Source organism: Drosophila hydei, unplaced genomic scaffold (assembly GCF_003285905.1).
Source record: "Drosophila hydei strain 15085-1641.00,03,60 unplaced genomic scaffold, DhydRS2 tig00000296-arrow-arrow-pilon, whole genome shotgun sequence".
Classification (NCBI taxonomy): Eukaryota; Metazoa; Arthropoda; class Insecta; order Diptera; family Drosophilidae; genus Drosophila; species Drosophila hydei.
Genome location: NW_022045705.1, coordinates 744,715 through 767,578, shown reverse-complemented (window position 1 = coordinate 767,578; position 22,864 = coordinate 744,715). Strand labels below are relative to the sequence as shown.

Genomic DNA, 22,864 nt, shown 5'->3' with positions numbered 1-22,864 from the left:
GCGATATGTTTAATACGCATCCCTAATGCAAAAAAAAAAACAAATATATATTATTTTGACATATTTTGCACAAAATCAACAGTTTTGGTGCACATTCCTTTCAGCACTAATCAAAATTCATTTACTTGCGATATTTCTTGCTCTAATATTTAGCGATACTTTCCACATAATGATCGATAGCATCGATATCTCATCGCTAACAGCTGCACGTGTATGAGAAACAAGCAACAAATGTTTACCGAAATATAAACATGGGCAAAAAGGTGTACAATGCCAAAGCGCGACGCAATCCTCAAACAATTGTCGACAACTCGACTGTAAAGAGCGTGAGTATAGTCGTGAAATGCAATCAAGATAACAAATTTAACCAGGTTTCTTGGGATGCAGATCAAAATCGTCGTCGAGGATGAGATCCACAGCAACAGCTCCATTCCCACAGGCTATGACGAGGCCAATGCTTTGGCTTTGCCCTCACAGAAGCGGGCAACGAAAATCAAAGTCGAACATCGACAAAATGTGAAAATACTAACAAAGAAGCAGCGCAAACATTTGCAATCTATTGTCGATAAGAAGAAGAAGAAGGAGGGCGTAAGCTAAGCAGCTCCAACTGCATTTTATTCTGAACATTGGATCAATATTAAGTTTTATGTTTCTATTATAGCGTGCCCAATTGCTGGAAGATTTGGCAGCTGTGCAAATACCGGAGGCTGAATTGCAACAATATACATCCATAAGTCAGGTGCAAACTGTTGGACTAAAGCGATTGCACACGCTTGACGAATATTTGGCAAAGAAAAAGGAGCGTCAAACGCAACAGTTGATTGAAAAGGATCAGGAGACTCGTAGCGTACGACGTGTAAATGCGCTCAGAGGTAGCAAGAGGAAGCTGCTCAACGAGGAGCGGGAGGAGCTTGAAGCCAAGCGCATGAATCCAAATATAGTGAATGCCGAGGAATCAGAGGATGATGATGACGATGACGAAGACGAAGAGGAGGAGGAAAAGATAAGCGAAGAACAAGCTGAGCTGCCAGCTAAAGTCGAGCAACAGCAGCCGGCTACTAATGAGGAACTTGCTCTTAAGCTGCAGCCAGCTAAGCCCGCGCCAGCAGCTAAATTTAAAACTGAATCGAAAGCAGCTCCCTGTCCTGCTGTCGCACCAACCCCTGTTCACAAAACAGTTTATGTGCCTGTAAACCGAACAGCTGAGGTGCAGGCAGCACGTCTACGTCTGCCCATACTTGCTGAGGAGCAGCAGGTGATGGAGCTTATCAATGAGCATCCAATTGTTATAATCGCTGGCGAAACTGGATCCGGCAAGACGACGCAAATTCCACAGTTTCTATACGAAGCCGGCTATGCGCAGCATAAGATGATTGGCATAACCGAACCACGTCGCGTAGCTGCCATAGCAATGTCGCAGCGTGTGGCTCATGAAATGAATTTGCCAAGCAGCGAGGTCTCCTATCTAATACGCTTCGAGGGTAACGTTACGCCAGCGACTCGCATCAAATTCATGACTGATGGCGTGCTCTTAAAGGAGATCGAAACAGATTTTCTGTTAAGCAAATATTCCGTGATTGTGCTCGATGAGGCGCACGAGCGCAGCATCTATACGGATATATTGGTTGGACTGCTCTCACGGATTGTGCCGCTGCGTAACAAGCGCTCCAATCCACTCAAGCTAATCATCATGTCCGCCACGCTGCGCGTCAGCGATTTCACGGAGAATGTTAGATTGTTTAAAGTGCCGCCGCCTCTGATCAAAGTGGAGGCGAGGCAATATCCGGTTACTATACACTTTCAAAAGCGTACGCCAGAGGATTACGTAGCGGAGGCCTTTAAGAAAACTTTGAAGATCCACTCACAGCTGCCTGAGGGTGGCATCTTGATCTTTGTTACAGGACAGCAGGAGGTGCAGCTGCTGGTGCGGAAGTTGCGTAAGGCTTTTCCCTGTGAGCACCGGGAACAAAAGCAGGAGCAGGAGCAGAAGCAGCAGCAGCCAGAGAACGAGGAGGAGCAAGAGCTGGAGCAACAATTTGATATGAAGCGCACAATACGAAATTTGCGTAAGTCAAAGCGCAAATTCTTGTCCCGCATTTCGTTGCCTAAAATCAATTTGGATGACTATAAGCTGCCAGGCGATGATACCGAGGCAGATATGCATGAGCAGGCAGAGCTACAAGAGCAGGATGATGATGATGAGGAGGAGGAAGAGGAGCAACAGGATGCCGATAACATGGCTAATCTTGAAAGTACGTCAACCAAACAACCTCTGTGGGTGCTGCCACTTTATTCGCTGCTCTCGTCGGAGAAACAGCAACGCATCTTTCAGCCAGTGCCCGATGGGTGTCGCCTCTGTGTGGTGGCCACCAACATAGCGGAGACATCTCTGACCATACCCCATATCAAATACGTTGTGGATTGTGGCAGGCAGAAGTCAAGGCTTTACGACAAGCTAACTGGAGTCAGCGCCTTTGTGGTGACACACACGTCAAAAGCGTCAGCGGATCAGCGAGCTGGACGAGCGGGTCGCATAAGTGCTGGACATTGTTATCGCCTCTACTCGAGTGCCGTGTACAATGACGTCTTTCCGGCCTTTAGTCAACCGGATATACAACAGAAACCCGTCGAGGATTTGATGTTGCAGATGCGTTGCATGGGCATCGATCGAGTGCTCCACTTTCCCTTTCCCTCGCCGCCAGATCAAGTGCAACTGGAGGCAGCCGAACAGCGACTGCGTGTGCTCGGCGCCTTAGAGTCGGAGGCTGTCGAGAACAATCCGCCAGCTGTTACCCAACTGGGCAAAGTTATCTCACGCTTTCCAGTCGCTCCACGCTTTGGCAAGATGCTAGCCTTGTCCAATCAGCAGCAGCTGCTGCCCTACACAGTTTGTCTGGTTGCTGCGCTCTCTGTGCAGGAGCTGCTCGTCGAGCGGGGCGTGCAAAGGGAGGAGGATATGGCGCCCATCTCGAACAAGTATCATCAGCGACGCCTCAGCTGGGCAGCCAGTGGCAATTACAAGTTGTTGGGTGATCCGATGGTGCTCCTGCGGGCTGTGGGTGCAGCCGAATATGCGGGCAGTCAAGGCAAACTGGAGGCGTTCTGTGTGGCCAATGGTCTGCGCTTGAAGGCCATGAGTGAGGTGCGGAAGCTGCGCATTCAGCTAACTAACGAGATCAATCTGAATATAGCCAATGTGGAGCTGTGCGTGGATCCGCAGCTGAAACCGCCAACTGATGCACAAGCTCGATTCTTGCGTCAAATCCTGCTCGCCGGATTGGGCGACCGAGTGGCGCGCAAAGTGCCGCTTGAGGAGATTAGTGACAAGGAGGAGCGTCGCAGGCTTAAGTACGCCTACAACTGTGCCGACATGGAGCAGCCGGCATTTCTGCACTCCTCCTCGGTGCTGAAACAAACGCCGCCCGATTGGATCATCTACCAGGAGGCCTACGAGATACAGAACGGAGATAGCCAAAAGATGTTCATACGTGGAATTACGGCCATTGAACCGGAATGGCTGCTCCGCTACGTGCCGCTCCTCTGCAACGTGCGACAGGTGCGCGAAGATCCAGCGCCGCGCTATGACCAAACCAAAGGACACATCTATTGCTTTGTGGATGCCACATTTGGCAAGGCAGGCTGGGAGCTGCCTCTGGGCGAGCAACAAATGCCGCTCAATGAGAAGACCTGCTGGTAGGTTGAGCATCTACTAGCTACTAGAGCAGCACTAGTATGTCTCTCAAGTAACTAGCTAGTCTCTTGCTCTTGCTCTTCGAAGAGACATAAGTCGACTCGATATAAACACGACTCTTATTGCATATTTATAAGACGATCTCTCTTTTAGCTACTTTGGAATGTTCCTGCTGGATGGATTGGTCTGTCCTGCTTTGGCTGCCTTCAAGCCGAAGCTGAAGTCGACGCCCGCCTCGCTGATCAAGAGCTGGTCGAGTCTGAACGACAAGGTGCTGCGCTTCAAGCGAGCTCTGATCAATAAGCAAATCCACACGCGGCAAACGCTCTTCGATCAGTGGCAGATCGAGCCCAATTGTAAGACATCTATTCAAATATATCCTATAAACGATTTTTAATTGTCACTCTGTCGTCGTCTTCCAGTTCTCTTGGAGGAGTACCAGCAGCTGCTCTACGATGTGGCGCTCAGCGAGTTGACGCCTATTTGGCCACCGACTAAAGTGGATGCAGCTGCCACTTGAATCATATTCTCATCCATTTTCCACCTGTTTGCGTGTGTTTGTAAATATATATTTTAATATATATAATAAACTCTTTTATTAATACAAAAAGAATCAATTTTAACTCGCATTGTATGTTTGTATGTATCGGCTGTAGGCCATGTAGTCAATCAATCAATCAAGCAGTATCAATGAAGCAGTATCGAAATGAAGTAGGAGTTCTCCAGTAGGGAGTGCTCGACTAGCTGAAAGCAGACAGAAAACTCGTCATTTTGATATTACTTTCTTTGTTCTGCCATGCCCACTTGAGCCAGAGGCAATAAATTTACGTAGGTTCAGCATAGCGGAGTTTTAATTGAGTCATATCTAGCTTGTATAAGAGTCTCTACAACTGTTATACAATAATATTGAAAAGTTCAAACATAAGCTATATAATCAGTTCAAAATATGTGGGTATATATCCACGCCTATACCACAACTGATTCGACAGTTTTAGGCTCCATTATATATTCATACAGGGGAAGAAAACATCTTTTGATTTTTTTATTTTGTATAACAATTTTCAATTCATTTTTTATTTGTATTGTGAAATGTTATATATATACTTTTCAGATATATATACATATATATATATAAACATATATACACATATATATTTTATAAATATTTAAATTTCTTTTTAAAAATAGAAATAAAAACCCGACAAAGATTCAGAAGGAGAAATGAAAAGTTTCGCAAAAGAATTTGAACTTGAAAGTATTTTCTACACTTCGTTAGCTGTACGAATACAATATATATATATATATATATATATATATATATATATATATATATCTATATATATATGTATATATATATATTTTTTGCCTGTGTTGTACCAGTTGTTCTTTTTTTATTTTTATATTTTTTACACTTCATTTTTATTTTTGATTTTTTAATTTTTTTCTAATTTTTGTATTTAACTGTGAATTTGAATAACTGTACATATGCATTGGCTGAAACATTTAAACATTTTGTTTTGTTTTTTGTTTTATTCTTTACATTTTACATATTTTAGTTTTTGTATTTGGAAATTTTATTTGGACAATTTTTAGCTAGTGTATTTTTGTTGTTGTTGTTGTCGCCACTGCTTCTTCAGCATTGTTTTGTATTTTACAGAGTATTTTTTGGGTTTTTTATGGATTTTTTTTTAAATATTTTTAAAGATATATATATAAATATGTTTTTGTTTACATATATATTTCTTTTAGCTATTTCAATACTCGCAACCATCAAATTTATTTATTTTTTTTTTTTTTACATAAACTGAATTGTTTTTATTTTTTAACATTTTTTTAAATTTTGTTTGTTGTATATATGTGATTTCTTTTTTAAATATATACATACATATATATATATATATATATATTTATACATATATATATATATATATATATATATATATATATATATATATATATATATATATTTATATATATGTGTATATGTATACGATGCATGTGTCAAGTGAATGTGTGTTCTCTGTGTGTGTGTGTGTTGTGTATGTGTAGGTGTAGAAAAAATCAGTCTAATGTATTAAGGCAACGTGAGAGCTTTGCATATTCATATTCTTTCAACATATATATAACATGCTCAATATGTCAATATATCAATATATATATATATATATCTATATATATTTTTATATTTATATATATATATATATATATACACTTCATTCATTCAACATTTTTAACATTTTTTGTCTCTAGACTTCTTGCTTAATTGATTTAGATTTAGAACTAAAATATATATATTTATATATATTCATATATATAACTATTTTTGTTGTTGTTTCAGTTAAATACTTGTACATTTATACATTAATATATATATGCATATAGTTTTTTTATTTCGTTTTTATACAAATAAAATTTTGGTATGTTTTGTGTTTTGTTTTCGTTTTTGAATTGATTTTTTTGTATTTATATATATATTTTATATATATATATATAAATTCTTTGCTGTTGCTTAACACTTTGTTTATTTGTTTATTGGCTAGGTAAGCAATTGATATAGTTTAAAAATTAGTTAAGAGTAAAAATATTTAAAAAAAACATTTTTTTAGTAAAATTAATGAAAAGCATTTTGGTTGAGTTTGTTTTGTTTTCTCGTAAATTTTACAATATTTATATATATATATATTTTTTTTATATAATTTATTTTTAATAAAATTGTTTGTTTTAATACGCAAAAATTGTAATTGTTTTAAATATATATATATATTTGACAATATATATATAAAGGTATTATATAGTTAATATACATATAGTAAACTTTTGCTATATATATATAATTTTTTATAATTCATTAAATAGTTTTTAGTCTAGAATTTTGAGTGAAAAATCTAACGCTTTCTGGTTTTGCTTTCCTTTTATCTCTGCTCCTTTTGCTATATACAAACGCATAAATTTAACAAATTTCTATATAGCGAATATATTGTATATAGTATATAGTATATAGTGTATATATCATATATATAGTTATCTATAGTATACATATATATATATAGTTTGTATATTTGTTATTTACATTTATCCATTTTGCAGTCATTCGTTTTTTTGGGTTTTTTCTTGGGCTTTCTAAGTTTACTTTGATAACATTTGGAAGTATTTTTGCTTTGTTGTTTGTTTCATTTGCTTCGATTTTCATTTGTTCTTTATGTGATATTTACACACACACACACACATATATATATGTTGTGTAAGTGTATGTGTGTGTTGTTGTCTCTGTCTGTTTGCGCTTTAGACTACTCGCTGGCCAAGTGCAGTTCCTGATGTTGCTCTGCCTTTTCGTCTAATCCTTCTGCTCTGATATTGTCTCCTCCTTCTCCTTCTTCTATGCCTCCTCCTCTCTCCTCTTCACCTATCTTCTGCTTCTCCTGCTGCTGCTCTTCCGCGCTGCACTTCTTTAGCACGCAGCTCCATGACCTTCTCCTCCTTTCAGCTGCTCGCTGACCATGGCTGGCTGCTCCTCAGGCTCAGCTTGATCTAGCTTCGATGACTGATCATCTGTAGCTGGCTGCTCTGCTATATTTCCTTCCTCCTGCTCTTTCTTTTGCTCTAGCTGCCTCTCCTCCTGTTGCTCCTGCGCCTGCTCCAACTCTAGCTCCTGCTCTAGCTCTTTCTCCACTGGCGGCGTTGGCGTCGTTGCTGAGCCTGTGCTCATTGGCGTCGGCGTTCCGCTCACCTCCAACGATAGCTCTTCATCATTAGATGGCGGCGTCTCTATCGTAACGGGATGCAGCGCCTGTTCGGCAGCCAAGGCATTCGCCTCATCCTCCAGCTCTTGCAGGTGCTTGCGCAGTTCCTCTTCCTGTTGCTCTTCGAGCAGCTGCTGCTTGGCCATGCGACTCTCCTCCAGCTGTCGCATCAGCTCCGGCGGCAGCTCACCCGTGTAATCGATGGCAGCAAATGGTTCCGTCGTGTCTATATTGATCGCCTGCTTCTTCTTGTCCGCAATCAGTTTCCACATGTTGAGCAGCGTACTGAAATTGACGCCAGGTGGGAGGGCCAAGGCATCACCACCAGCTGCAGCTGTCGATCCACCTGCAGCGGTTGTGCCATTGTCCACCATAATCTCATCCTCATCCTCGCTGCTGCTGCTGCTGACAGCTCGAATTTGGGGCTTGTGTTGGAGCTTGTTGGACGACGATGATGAAGTCGTCGTTGGCGCTGTCGTTTGCCTGGCCAGCATCACCTGCCGCGAGTACTCATTGAAATCCAGCTGGACGGAACTGCGCCTGGACGTGGCCACCTCCTCGCTGCTGCTGCCCAAGATTTGATTATATTCACGCAAGCCCAACTCCTCCACTGGCACATAGTGCTCCCCGATCTCGATCAGGTAGACGCAGCGATTGACATGGGAGCGAAACAGCTCCTCCTTATGATTGGGCACCCAGACATGGACCACGTGGCCCACCATGCCGGTGCTCGGCTCCCAATCCTTCCAGCTAAGACGACCGCCATTCGCGCGCATATGATCGGTGGGCCATACAACGGCGTCTATAATATCCAGGCAGTCATAGATCTATCAGAGCGACAGCGAGAGAGAGGGAGAGAGAGAGATGTTTAGGAAAAGAACTGATTCATTTGGAACTAAACAGTGCTGCACTAAGTGAACTAGTGGTTCAAATGAACAAAGGGCAATCTATGGAGCTATCCACTCACCCCCGAATCGTCCACAATGATGACCTTTCGGTAGATCTCGATGCGCGGCTTGCGCGGCGTTAGCTGTGCTGCTCCAGCTGCTCCAGCTGCGCCCGCTGCAGCGCCAGAGCCGGCCGCAGCTGCACTCGTGCTGGCTGTTGAGGATTCATTGGACATAAGGCAGATGGGTCCCTTGGTCTTGCGTGGATAGTCGCCGGGCGTGGTTATGATGTTGCCGACGCCCATGCCAACGCCCAAGCTGCCCGTGGAGGAGGAGGAGAGCTTGTTGGAGCGCGGACTGATTTCCTGTTCGGTCAGCTCCAGATGTGTTGCATGCGCTGGCGGCAGCACCTCAACGTCCACAGCAGCGCCGCTGGCAATGGGCAGAGTAGCGCGACGAGCGCTGCTCTGGAGACTGATGCCACTCCGGGCACGTTGTCCACTGACGCCAGCAGCGCTACTGGCGCTGCTGCTGGCGCGCAGCGTGGAGCCCGGCGCCGACGTGGAGGCCGTTCCATCCAGTTCCCTTTCACGGTTCAGCAGTCCAGCGATGAGCGTGGTCGATGTTGGCTTCACAGGCATCACAGCCAGGCCGCCCCGCACAACGGCCAGAGTGTCGCCCACGTAGCTGCCAGCCAAGCCGGAAACATTGCTCGAGCGCACGCCGTAATAGCTATTGACCGTGAGCGTATTGTACAATGGAGGTGAGATGAAGACCGGGGCCAGATCTGTTGAGTCACCGCCTGTGCTGCTAGCAGTGCCAGGTGCGCTGGCTGAAGCGATGGCTGCTCCAGCGCCAGCACCGACTGCTGCTGCCGCTGCAGTACCAGCGCCCACTCCAGCTACTGTGCCTGCTCCAGCACTGGCCGATCCGGCTGTGGAGCCGACGACACTGCCACCGCTGCCAAAGTTGCAATTGCCCAACTGTTGCATAGATGCCTCCATGGCCGATCCCGAGCTGCAGCCCTGGCGACAACGTTCCCTGATGCGATGCCACCAATCGAGCACCGTTTGCCGGATCGTGTCCAATGTTATGGCGCCGCCAATCACCTGGCACAGCTGGGCATTGGTGTCCGCATACGAAGTGGTCAAGGGGGAAACATAGATCGGATAGCCGATGGGCTGATCGCAGCTGGAATTGATGATGTTCCGCAGCGCCTGTTTAGCATTCTGTATGCTGCCTCGCTCCGGATTGCGATTCCTCAGATAGATCAGCTCCTGCTGTTGTCCGGCCCAGAGGCCACGCACGCATTCCCTATTCAATTTGATGACACGAAAGCTAAGAAACCGTTTCGTCAGCCTTATGATGCGGTACTCGTCGGAGCCGTCCTCCATGACATGGCGCAGGGCCAGCAAATTGGGTGCGCCGCGTAGGACAGCGCTGCGCCACTGCGGATCTGCCTCGTGCGAGATGACCAGCTCCTTGGAGCAGCTGTCGATAGCCTCGTACAAGGCGAGCGGATCGAGGAATTCATCGGGATTCGTTATGTGATCCTGTTGCAGCTTCAAGGCCATTTTGACAGCGGGCGCCACCACCGAATGGAGCAGCTCCATGTCAGCAAAGACCCACTCGTCCCGTGGCGAGGTGATGCGAAAGTCGCCCTTGAACAGGGCGTGCAAGCCGTGCAGAAAGAACTCCACGCCCGTTAGCGAACTATGCGATGCCGTGGCCAGTGAGCGGCGCGCCAGCAGACCCAGAGCCAGGCAAAGCGACACCAACGGCGCATCCTTTGAGACGCTGGGCGCTTTCAGCTTGATGGCGGGTCGTTGCGGCGGTATCGGTGGAGCTGTGCTTGGCAATATCGTGGTCAAGTTGCCATCCTGCTGGGCCATTGCTGCAGCAGCTGCAGCGGCAGCGCCGACCGGCTGCTGCAGCCGTGGCGAGTCCTTCTTGCCCGGCGTGGTCTTGGCCAGCTTGACAAAGACGTTCTGATCCATGTAGGCGACATAGCCACTCAGGCCGGGTGCACTCTCCGACGTCTGCCGCGAGATGTTCGCAAAGCTGTGCGAGCTGCTCAGCTGATCTAGGCCGGCGAGCACATCTCGGCTCTCCTGGACCACGCCAGGAGTAGCGCTCATTGTGGCGCTCTTCTGCGGCCGCACGCTGCGCAGCTGCTGCTGCGACTGAGACTTCGATTGTGGTGTGCTCGAGGCGTTGTGCGCTGACAGATTCGGCGTGCTCTTCGAATCGTTGTGGGCGGGCGTATTGTTCGCTGAAACCTGATTGCTGCCCAGCTGGCCAATGGGCACGGCAGCTGGGACAGTTGGAGCAGTTGTCGTGCTCGAGCCGCTGGTCGATGCTGGCGCAATGACGGCAGCTGAGGCTGGCGCCGAGGCGGAGACGGAGGCAGAGGTAACGGATGTTGCTGCAGCTGTAGCTGTAGCAGCAGCCGTCGCTGTGGCTGTGGCTGTGGCTGTGGCTGTAGCTGCAGCTGCAGCTGTGGCTGTTGGAGCAGTGGCGATTACAGTCGGAGCTGCAGCTGGCGACTCCTTGGCAGTGTGCACCTCCTTGCGCTTGTCCACGCAGTAGTTGATCCATTTCAGATACACATAACAAAAGCTGGAGCGCGTTATGCCCACGGCGCGAAAGTCGAAGTCTTCATCCAAATTGAAATTGAATATGGGATCGAGATCAACGAATTGCCGGCTCAGCGTGTGCTGCAGTGCATCCTGAATGGGCCCAGCAGCAAGCCACTGCTCCAGCTTCGGATTGCGCACCACGTAATAGATGATGCTCTGTGGAAGATGAAAGACGAGCAGAAGATTGGAGAAGGAACTTCGTGAACTGCAGCGAACTACTGAATACCCACCTTGATGTAGTAGGTGATGAGCACCTTGCGGTACTCGAACACCTGCAAGGTGGCACTGGCCAGATTGTCAGAAATGGAATACCCCTCGATGACATATTGGGCGGCGACCACCTGCCAGGCGAGCCAACGCGTGGAGAACATGGCATTCGCGCTGAGCAGACGGGGCAAGTGGCCTGGATCGCAGCAGCAGCAGCCATCATTGTCCTCCACGTCCTCTGTGATGGCCTCCACTTCGCGCTGCTGGCAATAGGTGCCACGAAACTCCAAGCCACGCATCTGAAAGGTGCACAGCCCGTTGCCCAGCTCAATGATGTGCACCAAGCAGTTCAAATCGTCCGAGGCGAGAACTGCAAATGTTAAGCCCGGAGTCAGCAATGGGAGAGAGGAGCGAGATTCAAGACTTCTGTTGACTCACCGAAACAATCGCCTTGATTGACATTGCCCCAGCGACCCATTAGAAGGTCACCGCAGAGCGAATGCTGCAGGGATCGCGTCAGATGCTCGTAGAAGATGCTGTTCAAGTTGTTGTCGTCGGCGCCCAAGTCTCGTTCCAGCTGTGAACTGAGTCTGGTGTTGGAGTGATCGATGCGACGCGTGTTGTAGTCCCGCTCCCAGAACTTCACCGGACGCACATACGAGGTCAGAAAGATGGCGCTGCCGAGGAAAGGATTCAGCGGCGTCGACAGCAGCGCCGAGATGCCCGCCTGCAGAAACAGCATCGCCGAATGGGGCACACTGAAAGGCTGAGCGAACGCATGGAACGCCGATCCCCACGTTATCTGCCAGGGCGCGATGTACGTGACGATGAACTGCAACTGCAATCACAAACGAATTCCAATTATTAGCTAAAGCCTGTCATAGAAGAGTCCTTGTGCGGAACCGGTTCAAGTCAATGTGTTCTTCAAATGAACTAGTCAAAAATACTGCATACTTTATTCGGAAAAAAAAAGATAGTAACCTGTTCAGTTGTCAAATGCATAACGGAACTAGTTCAGTGATCGGTGAGCAATGCAGTTCAATTGCTATGCTCCGCTCATTCGATGTTAAACGAGTTGTTCTATTGAGCTCGCAGCTATCTTATAAATGAACTAGAGCACTTCAGCTGTTCTGCAGCTATAACAAAAATGAACTAGTCCACCAGTGAACCATGAACAATGCTCTCCATACTCCTGCTTTAGCTACTCAATCAGTCTAAGCCCATAAAAGTGCCTTCTCGTAAGCCTTTGAGCTGCTCATGAGCTACTAGTTATAATCAAAATGAGCTGGATCAATAAACTATAGTCTAAAGTTTTGATTTAGTTAAGCAGTCTGCACAGAGCTGTTCTTTTGACAGCCTCAGCTACTCATTAACATTGATCCACTTACAATCCTGTTGCACTAGGAGAGCTAGTCCACAGACTTTTGAATGGCAAACTGAACTCGTATACCCTTCTATACAGAGTTGGGTATACGGAAAAGAGAACTTACCTTGAGCAAAAAGTCGCAACACTTGCGAAACGCGAGCGATACGAAGAAGTAGTCGATGATAAAACTCTCCGTTGCCATCGCAAAGTCAATTCGAAAGAGCAGAACGGTGAATATAATGATCAGATATTGGTTGGTCGGATCCGAGTAGGCATTGCGAACAACTGCAAAGGTAGAAGGGGAAAAAAGGTGAGCAAGAGCTGACTAGAAGAAGAAGAAGAAGATGAGCCCAGTTCACAGAGCCTGGGGAACTGCGAACCAGCAGAACTCAGTGGCAAGCCTAGGAACCGGAGCGCACTCAACTTACATTTGAGCGCACAGACAGCCACGATGAGCGTGCCCCATGGAACGCCGAACTTGTCCGTAATCGATTGCGCGTCCGCTGTCAGCGATGAGATGGCCAATAGAGGGAACAGCACATTGCGCTCGAGCACACTCAGGTAGATGTAGAGCTTCTCGAACCACATGATCTGCGGGGCGTTCAGCACTTCGAACTGTCCGAACTCCTTTTGCCGGAGCAACGGCCGAGCGAAGCAGAGCCAGGGCATGTGCTTGCGCATCTGCGGCACCGCATAGTGGAGCAGCACGCCTAGGGTGCCGATGAAGACGTAGAGCACCACATTGAGATCTGGCTGGAGCACGGTGAACACTGTGCTGCAGTGCAGCACCAGGACAGAGACAGCCAACAGGGTCATCACAACGAAATCGTTCTTCAAGCGAGTTGTGACCGTCGCCTGAAGTTTGCGTGGCAATGGATCCGGCAGCTCGTTCTCCAGCTCATTGGCGTCCAGCTCGAGCGCCGCTTGCTGATTGCCGAGTCCCGGCTCTGGGTCGAGCGCGTCTGTGGCGTCTATGTCCGTATTGGCTGTATTAGCGCCGGCTGTCAGAGTGGACATATCCCCGGGATTTGTGGTCGATGAACTGGAGATCTTGTCATCTTGTGTGTCCTCAGTGGGCGACTTGGACTCCGTTATGGTTGCTGCATAAAGATTCTCGGCGCTGCGTGCCGTCTTGACAGCAGCTGCTGCAACAGTTCCAGCTATGTTTGCAGCTGCTGCAGCTGCCCCTGCTCCACTTGCATCGTGGCCAACGGCTATCGAAGCAAAGGAACTGGAGGCTGTTAGGCCGCGTTTATTGCTCTTGGCCAGCGTTTGACTGCTGCCCAGGGAGGAAGCTTTCGATTTGCTATGCAGCTGCTCCAACTGCAGTTCCTGCTCGTGTTCCTGCTCCTGCTCCGTCTCCTGCTCTTGCTCTGGCTGCTGCTCGTGCTTCTCCAGCGAGCTCAGTTCGATGTGCTCGTTGCTATTGGACCGGGAATTTAGCTCCGTTTGCTTAGCTGCACGCTGTGCCAGCGGCGTTGGCTGCGCTGTGGAGCTGGGCTCCGTCGACTGACGTTTACTCAGCTGCTGCTGCTGCTGCTCCCTGTGCTCCTGCTCGCTGAGCTGGCCCACCTGATTGCGACTCCTGTGCGAGTGCTGCCTGCACTCGTCCTCATCATCGCGATAGCTGCTCACAATGCACGTCTTGATGATGCGCCACAAATGGCTAAAGTCGCTCGCGGACCTGGACATGTGGTAGCCCAAAGGTATCAGCATAGCACAAAATATGGAAAACAAGATGTACTGAGTGCCACGATGCTCATCCAGGGCAGCATACAGCGGACCATATAGCAGCAGAACAGCCAGGACAGAGCGCAGCAGGCAGAGGAAAGAGCCTGCAAAAGGAGAAAAATATGCGAATGTAAAAACGAATAATAATGCTCTAGACGGGAGTGCACGACTAGCAAATACCCTAGCCTTGCTAAGCTGTCTATAACTGAAGAGAGGGAAGAGCTCTCTCTCTCTCTCTCTCCCTCTCGCTCTCGCTCTCCCTCTCTCGCTCTTATACCAGCTAGTCTCTGATAACCTTTTATACATTATGCTGGAATAGAATCCGACAAATCAATAAATTCATCTGGACAGCTGCACTCATCCAAGCTATTCTCTCCCAGTCAGCTTATCTGGCATCTAGTTCTTATGCTCTGATGCCCTCTGGTACAAGTGGACAGAGCTGTCGATGCTCATCAAATTTGTAATTTCTGAATTTCCATATTCAATGGCAATGGCTCTACGGCTACATAGAAGCTGCACACGATTAATGCTCACATTCTGACAGCTTACTCACCTAGTAGACTGCTCGCTGCGTTGCCTCCAAAGAGATGCATGTCGAGCTGCTCGAGCAGGTACATGAGAAACGTATTGAACTGCGGACACAAGCCCACCGAGAACATGATGGGAAAGCAGAGGAGCAGTACATAGAGGCACTGCAGCAGCATGGCAACCACGTGCGCCGGTGAGTACTGTATGCCAAAGAAGACGAACGCCTCCGGCGGCCTCTCGCCATATGCCGTATCCAAGTGCTTCAGCAGCAGCAACAGGCCGCCGCATAAGCAGAAGTAAATGGCGCGCGAGTAGGCGACAATTTTGTTGAAGCCATGCACGGGCGATGCGGCATCCGGCTGGACGCTCTTCACCAGCGAATATTGGGCGCCGGCTATAACCGAACAGAAGAGCAGGACGCATAGATCCTTGTAGTAATTATGCTGAAGTATCGCAGCGCCCAGGCAGGCGACCAAGGTGCACAGGACGCAGGCCAGGAGCACGTGCAGCCAATGCAGATCGCGATCGAACAGCGCGAGCAGCTCCAAGCGATCCATGGCTATCTTAAACTCATGCTCCTGCCCGCACCACTTGAAGCGATACTTATAGAAGCTCTTGGGCGCCAGCGGCTTCTCGGCAGAGAGCAGGCAGGTAGGTGGACGCCAATAGTCGCAATAGGGCGCAAAATGCCCATCCACGTGTAGCATTGGTTGGCTGAGCTGCTGCTGCTGCTGTTGCTGTTGCTGTTGCTGCTGCTGTTGTTGCTGTTGTTGCTGCTGCTGCTGCTGTTGTTGATGTTGCTGCTGCTGCTGTTGCTGCTGCTGTTGATTTGATTGCTGGCGCACAGCAGAGTCGCTGACATTGGCATTCGCAGCTGCGGCTGCAACTTCGTTGAGCTGCTGCTGCAGCGCTTCCTGGCGCGCAACTTGCATCATGTTGAGCATGCCTTGAAATGAAGGACGTGTTGCATTTGCTGCCGTGCCTCCTGCAGCTACAGCTCCGCCTCCGCCAGCTACTGTGGTTCCGCTTCCTCGACTCCCGCTGCTGTTCATCATCCTGCAGCTAATTAACGAGGCTGGCGGCGCTGTCTGTGCGTTCGCTGCATTGTGCGCCTCCGCAGCAGCGGCTGCTGCTGCTAGCTGCTCGCAGACTAGCTTCGCATCCATGGAGGCGGGATAGCTACCCTGCAGTGCCTGTATGGCATCCTGATAGAACTGAAAATGCGCACTGGACATATTTGGTGGCACAATTGTGGGATTCGCTGGCACTGTGGTGCCGTCGGGCAGGATGCCGGCTATGGGGCGGCCACGCTCGTCCACAGCGCCGCCATGCATCAGCCACAGCATCTTATGTATGTCGGCCGTGAGGCTCTCTGTCAAGCTGATGCTGTGCGTCGAGTTCGAGGATGAGGAATTGCGGGAGCATGCTGGCAGCATGGCCAGCTTTTGCTGCTGCTTCACCAAGGCCAATTCGTTGCTGCTGTTGGAGCAGTCGCCACCAGCTAGAGCCATCCGGCGACGCAGCTCATCTACTTCACGGTACTTGGCCACCTTTGGTATGGCGCCCAGACTGCGTGCAGCCATGCGTGAAGTGCAGGGCTGTTCCTCGTCCAGTTCGTGATCCTGATGCCGGTCGGGTTCGTGTTCCTGCAGCAACAACTGATCCTTGGAACTGGCGCTTACATGCTCACAATCGCTGGACGGACAGCCAGAGTCGGCTTCGCTGCCTATCAGCTGACTGCGGATCTCCAATGGCTGCTGTTGCTGTTGTTGGAGCTTCTTTGGCTGGGTGAGTTCTTGGCGTAACGCCTGCTCGGCGGCTTGCTCCCGTGCACTGAGTTGTTGCTGTCGATTGCTGAGCAAAGGTGAACGTGAGCCCGTATTGTTGTCTGTCTCCTCGTCATCCGATGGCATAGCTGCAACAGTTGCTGCTGCTGCTGCTGCTGCTGCGGCTGATGAATTCCCAATAATTGTTGCTGCTGTTGCGGCTACTCCTCCTCCTGCAGCTCCTCGTCCTCCATTCAGTTCGCAGCTCTTGAGCACATCGTCTAGCTGGCTTTGCGTCTGCTGCAGTTCACTAAGTATGTGCTCCAGATTGTCGTCAAAATCCTTGAAGACATCATCATCATCGTCAGCTAAAATGCCGCCAACATCGGATTCGGCACTGCGATGCGTTTGACTGCAGCCCAAGGCACGTGTGCGACGTCTCAAGGGTACATCATCCACTTCATCATCATCAACATCCAGTTGGTGATCAGTGTCATCCTCATCCACTTCCTCTTCCACATCGTCGTCATCGTAGTCCACTTGCAGCTTTGGCTCATCGTTGATTTTCTCATCCAGATGCTCGACAATAGGATAAACAGGTGGTTCGATTAGGGCTGTGGTTGAGCCACAGGCGCTAGAGCTGCCGAAGATGACGCTGCTGCAGCTGCCAATGGCTCCAGGTCCGGCAGTTGCACTCTCTGCATAGTGCTGGTCTAGTCTTAGATTCAAATGTTGATTGCGCACAAGACTTTTGCTGGGCGGCGGCAACGGATTTCGCAACTGCTGCTGCCCGCTAATCGCCTCCACGCTATTCGGATGCGGACTTAAATTCGAGACTGATGGCTGCGTACAGAGAACCTCCAAGGCGGCGCTCTTAATGCGACGCACACCCCCGCCGCCACCTTGATTGTTCGACGAGGAATTCAACAATGTGGTCTTGGAGCTAGAGTTGGGATTGCTGCTCTGCTTTTGATAGCTTGTCGCATTGGAATGTCTACGCCGCTTCATTGCATTCGCCGAACGATTCGTTTCCGCCAATTGATTCGAATTGCAGAGCTGCAGTGCCGACATTGTGCTATTTCGATCCTTGCGCACCAAATGGTGATTGTGCAGCTGCTGATGATGATGGTGGTGATGATGATGATGATGGTGATGCAAATGCGGCTGCTGGGCACGAAATGTTGCCTGGTGCAACGATTGCTGCTCAATGCCCAAATCTGATTTGGTATAGCTGTCGTCCTCCAAGTAAACATCCGAAGAGGAATCTAAAAAAGACAATTTAAAGAATATAATATATATATATATAAATAACTGTTTAGCTCGTTTAATTGTTGGCTATACCCAATATCCAATTGGGCAACGTTCGATTGTTGCTATCGTTGTTGGATATGCGACTCAGCGCCAATGCCAGCTCCATATCATCAACATCGACATTTGATTGCTGTTGCTGCTGCTGCTGCTGCTGCTGCTGCTGCTGCTGCTGTTGTTGCTGCTGTTCGGCTGCATGCTGCTGCTGTTCAAGCTGCAGTTGCTGGACCTGCTGTTGATGCTGCAGCTTTTGCTGTTGCTTGAGCAGTTGCTTCTGTTGTTGCTGTTGGAAATGTTGCTGCTGATGTTGCAGCAATGTTTGCTGCATCGACTGAAATAATCCAATGCGGCTTTGATGCTTCAGTCGCTCTTCGTGTGTTTCAGAGCTGCGATGTCGCTGCAATCGCAAGGAACGTGTTTGTGGCTGTTGGACAAGCAACACCGATGAGGAAGACGATGCAGAGCACCCATCATTGCTAGTGGCAGCTCCAGTTCCAGCTCCAGTTCCGGCGCCACTTCCCGCTGCCGTTGTCGCTGAAGCTCCTCCTGCTGGGCTAACCATGAAAAGCTGACGAGAATTATGACCAGGCCTCATTGCTTTCGTATGTAAAAAGCTTGGCGATGCCGCAGCTGCAGCGGCTGCTGCTGATGTTGCTGCTGATCTTGTTGTTGCTATTGTATCGGATTGATTGCGCATCAGCTCCGTGTTTAGCATATCATCTAGAGCACTGCTAGCATCTAGGCTCGCCTGTCGCTCCAGCTGACGTCGATGTCGACGACTAAACAAATGACGTCCTGTGCGACCTGCTCCAGCTACAGCTACTGTTCCTGACCCAGTTCCCGCAGTTGCTCCAGCTGATGTTGTTGCACCTGCTGCTGTAGTTGCAGGTGTTCCTCCACCCGCAGCTGGCTCCTCGTTATCGTCCGCATTGGCAGGCACCACAAACTCCACAAGCTCGGGATACACAGTAAGGTATTTGCTATATAAATCACTGGCATAGCCAGGATTCGTTGCAGCTGCTGATCTGATGGATTTGGTAACGCTAGTGGAGCCTGCAAGCGACTGCTGATCCTGTTGACTGCCACCAGATAGCATAGATGGTGCATAAAACATTAACTCAATGGACTCGGAGCTATTCTTGCGATGCACATCAACTTTGAGATCTACAAAAAGGAAGAGGATTAATAGGAGCTCCAATATGAATATGTATATATGATATATATGCGATGTGCTTCGTCTACCTATAATGCTATTGGCATTGTCTATAGACATGATGCTATTCTCCTCGCTGGCTTCATTGATTGGTTGTTCCATGGATAAATGTGATCCGTCGCCTGCTATCGCGCGCATTACTTTCATTTCGATGCCGTTCTCTTCGTCCGGCTCGCGTGCCTCCATCTCCTTGGTGACCTTGAAGAAATGACTCTTCAGATTCACCTCGGACATGGTTTGGGCACGATCGTAAAGGCGATGCAATGCCAAATTTGCAAGCTTCACCAGCAATATGGTGCAGCTGGTTATCACGCAATACAAACACCAAGTTAGCCATGTGCTGGGAAAATACTGAAAGAAGTAAGAGAAGATAGCTAATTTCAGCTGCATATTAGATAAACAAATTAACACTCACCAGGTAGGCAACAAAGGGCGAACAAAGCAGATAGAGCCATAAATATAAATGGACAACATTGCAAAATACGCCCTGATGCGGATCATAGAAATAGCCGCCGGTCAGCGAGGCCCACACGCCTTGGCGCAGTATCTCCAAGGTTTGTGAACCCATGGTGGCCTATACTGCATCGCTCTTAAATGCACTGAAAGGATTCTCGCCTGGGCTCTGTTGCTTTATCAACTTAATATTCTTCTTATTTTTTGTCACTCAATTATCAATTTGTTATCGCTTAATTTGCAGGTTTGGGGTGGGGTGTTTGCGGAGGAGCTTAAAGCTCAAAAGCGGAGTTGAAATTTGAGTGGGAATGCTTGCTTACAATAAGAAAGACAGAGGATGAGGAAGGAAGGAAGGGCGGTGGGAAGAGGCAATGAAAGGGAAGTGTTGGAAGGTAGGAAGAGGAGAAGGAAGAGGAGCGCGCACAAGTGTAGGCGTGCTTGTGTAAATGTGCGTATGCGTGTGTGTGAATTGGCACAAACGGGAGGCTGGAATTCGGGCAAAAAAAAATGGAAAAATAATGCAGCCACTTGCAAATCGAAAACTATTGACAATTTGTTGCACTTGCGCTGCAATACGATTTGATTTCACATCGATTTGATTGTTGTTGCTGCTGTTGCTCTTGCTGTCTTCGTGGTTGCAGTTGGAACGTGTTGATTTTTTTTTTGTTGGTTGCTGCTGCTTTTGTTGTTGTTTTTGTTGTTGTTGTTGCTGCTGCTGTTGCTGTTGTCATTGTTGTTTGTTATCAACACTAAAACAAGAACATTTTGTGCATTCGCTTGCTATCTAGCTAATAGTTTAACTGCAAACTCTTTTCTTTATTTGTGTGGCTTTTTTGTTCTGCTTTTCTCTTTTCTTTTTCGTTTTCGTTTTTTTTTTTTTTTTTTTTTTGCAAAGTAACACTCACTCCCTATGCTCCCTCGTTTCATATGCTTTTCTTTTATTTTTGCCTTGTCTTCGCTGCGGTGTGTGTGCCGTCGCTATGTCAAAGTTATCGAAAACGTCTTATCGTGGCAGTGTTGAAAAGCGATGCAAGCACATCGATTGCTTGGCGCTCATTCAAATGTAAGTAACTCGAATTAATAGTGGCAGTTTTATTTTTATTTAGGCCACTTAAGTCAAATGATAGGCTTAACTTAACTTTATTATATAGTAAAATTGAAAATTGAAAAGAAACCCTACTTTAAATCAACAGAATTAATTATTTTTCAGTTACGCTTTCATTTTTGGCTTTTTGTTTTGATTTTAGATTTACATCAGCTGACTTGTTATTGCGTCAGTGTTGTAAAGCGAGACAAGCATCTCGATTGCTTGGCGCGCATTCAAATTCATGCTAATCGGCTAGTAAAATAATGTTTATTTTTAACAGTTTATTTATACAATTACCCGTGCTTAACCTACTTAACTATATTAATATAAAAAAAAGTAAAAAAAAAAACAGTGTATACGTAAATCTAAATAATACATCACATAAAATTAACCACAGTGGTTTTTGAGTTAGGTTTTTTCTTGGTTTTTAGTTAAAAATTGTAGCCTTACATCAGCGTTCCTCGCTGCTGTTGATACTGCTGCCGCTACTGCTGGCATCTGAATCACTGCTGCCCAAAAAACCATCTTTGTGCTCATAATTATGATGATGATGTATATGCTCCTCCTCCTCCTCGATGGATGGCGCCTGTTCAATGGGATGATGATGCTCGTGGTGCTCATGATGGTCATGATGGGCATGATCATGCTTCTCATGATGATGTATGTGCTCTTTGGTCTGATGTATTTGTATCGGACTATGCTCCTCATGTATAATCTTCTTCTCCTCCTTTAGTACAATCGGCTTATGATGATGATGAACGTGCTTGATAATCGTATGGACATGTTTCTCGATCTTCTTGTGAATGGGTACATGTATAACAATTTTCTTCTTCTTCTGCTGACTCCTAATTGATGTAGATATATATATGATTAAGATAATTTTACACAGATAAATTTCTCTATAGAGATTATACCCCGCATTTGTTGCCTGCACACAAACAAAGAGAAGCACGAGAAGCGTCAAAAACGAAAACTTCAGCAGCTGTAAAGGCATAAAGAATTGAAGTCCTTGATTTATATGTGCTCCCTCTATATCTTACCACATGTCGATTATCCATTTTGCTTAAAGTTGGGTGAAGATAAAAAAAAGGTATTAGCCGCGATGTGCTCGCTCGAGTGGCTCGATTTCGAATGATTGCTAGGCAAGTGCTGCCAAATTATTTTATAACACGATTTTGGAATGCGGCGTTGGGTTTCAAATTTTTGCTTCCGTGCATTTTATAAATATATATGTGTAAAAATATACATTATATATATATATATGTTATGAATTGTGGGTGGATTTTCTTTTGGTACTCTAAACACACAGAAAATGGGTAAACATGGCATATTGCTCTTATTGAAAGGTATGTAACAAGGTAGGTAGACAGTACCACCATAAGCTATATGCATATATTTGATTGATCGGAATCAACAATCGAATTAATTTCTCTTTGTCCATCTAAGCGTTAAGAGTTTAAGTTAAGAAAAATTTTAAATTTGGCGAGTAGATCCTTCGATAGCACAGCCAGCTTAACTTTCTTATTATCGATAGCTTTGGCAATCAGAGTTTAAGAGCTAGAACTATCTAGCTAGTACAAAAGCTAGAGATGTGCAATTTGATACACAGAATTAACATTTGAATTGGTATGTAACGTAATAGAATCATAAGAATCATAATTAAACTTTAATTATTTGAACCCAAATATTACATTATAAAATATAGATTGCCCAAATTTAAAATGTATTTTGAAGTATATACGAATAAGGAGTGCTACACAAATAACACTCTGCTATATTCAGATGCTTCCCGCTTTTGTATAATTTTGCTATTACATTACCTGCATCTTGCTCATTGTAGCGCATTCAACATTTTGTTTGAAAACATAATTATTTTTCTCTTTTGCTCTTTGCTTTCGTTAGATATTCGTCGAATTCACGGCTTTTGCATTGTTTTAATTTCCCTGTGGCTTTTGCTTATTGTAATACGAAAACTTCTTTGTGTTTCTTGTTTCGCATAGACGGAAGACATCCACAACAAAAGTCAGTCAACGGAAATATGTTGAAAATTGTGCAAGGCATCAAGTTAAAATACGATACATGATAAATAAATAAATAATACATATGCATTAACTTGTACATAAACATACATAGGTATATGTGTGGTTGTGTTATTACAATTAATGTGCTTGCAAGTAGACCATTTCAAATTGCATGTCTTACGCAATGACACGAAAACGTGAGCAATTAAAAATTTGTTTTTCCTTTT

At 46.8% G+C, this 22,864-nt stretch overlaps 3 protein-coding genes across 3 annotated transcripts; 1 reads left to right on the top strand and 2 right to left on the bottom strand.

The window, feature by feature from the left end:
• The first annotated feature begins 67 nt into the window (after nucleotides 1-67).
• On the top strand, nucleotides 68-4,282 carry LOC111595348 (probable ATP-dependent RNA helicase kurz). Its single transcript, XM_023309063.2, has 5 exons — nucleotides 68-326; nucleotides 388-588; nucleotides 662-3,693; nucleotides 3,845-4,047; nucleotides 4,114-4,282. The coding sequence occupies exons 1-5, from the start codon at nucleotides 252-254 to the stop codon at nucleotides 4,209-4,211; spliced, it is 3,609 nt and encodes a 1,202-aa protein (XP_023164831.2). The 5' UTR covers nucleotides 68-251; the 3' UTR covers nucleotides 4,212-4,282.
• Nucleotides 4,283-6,907: 2,625 nt separating this feature from the next.
• On the bottom strand, nucleotides 6,908-20,478 carry LOC111605608 (protein pecanex). Its single transcript, XM_030223822.1, has 11 exons — nucleotides 19,492-20,478; nucleotides 19,106-19,427; nucleotides 18,117-19,027; nucleotides 17,897-18,020; nucleotides 14,815-17,820; nucleotides 12,959-14,365; nucleotides 12,655-12,815; nucleotides 11,603-12,002; nucleotides 11,188-11,534; nucleotides 8,399-11,113; nucleotides 6,908-8,258 (listed from the first exon to the last, which is right to left on the bottom strand). The coding sequence occupies exons 1-11, from the start codon at nucleotides 19,642-19,644 to the stop codon at nucleotides 7,140-7,142; spliced, it is 10,665 nt and encodes a 3,554-aa protein (XP_030079682.1). The 5' UTR covers nucleotides 19,645-20,478; the 3' UTR covers nucleotides 6,908-7,139.
• Nucleotides 20,479-21,067: 589 nt separating this feature from the next.
• On the bottom strand, nucleotides 21,068-21,674 carry LOC111605613 (histidine-rich glycoprotein). The gene is made up of 3 exons (XM_023324241.2): nucleotides 21,657-21,674; nucleotides 21,531-21,598; nucleotides 21,068-21,461 (listed from the first exon to the last, which is right to left on the bottom strand). The coding sequence occupies exons 1-3, from the start codon at nucleotides 21,672-21,674 to the stop codon at nucleotides 21,068-21,070; spliced, it is 480 nt and encodes a 159-aa protein (XP_023180009.2).
• Between the last annotated feature and the right edge of the window lie 1,190 nt (nucleotides 21,675-22,864).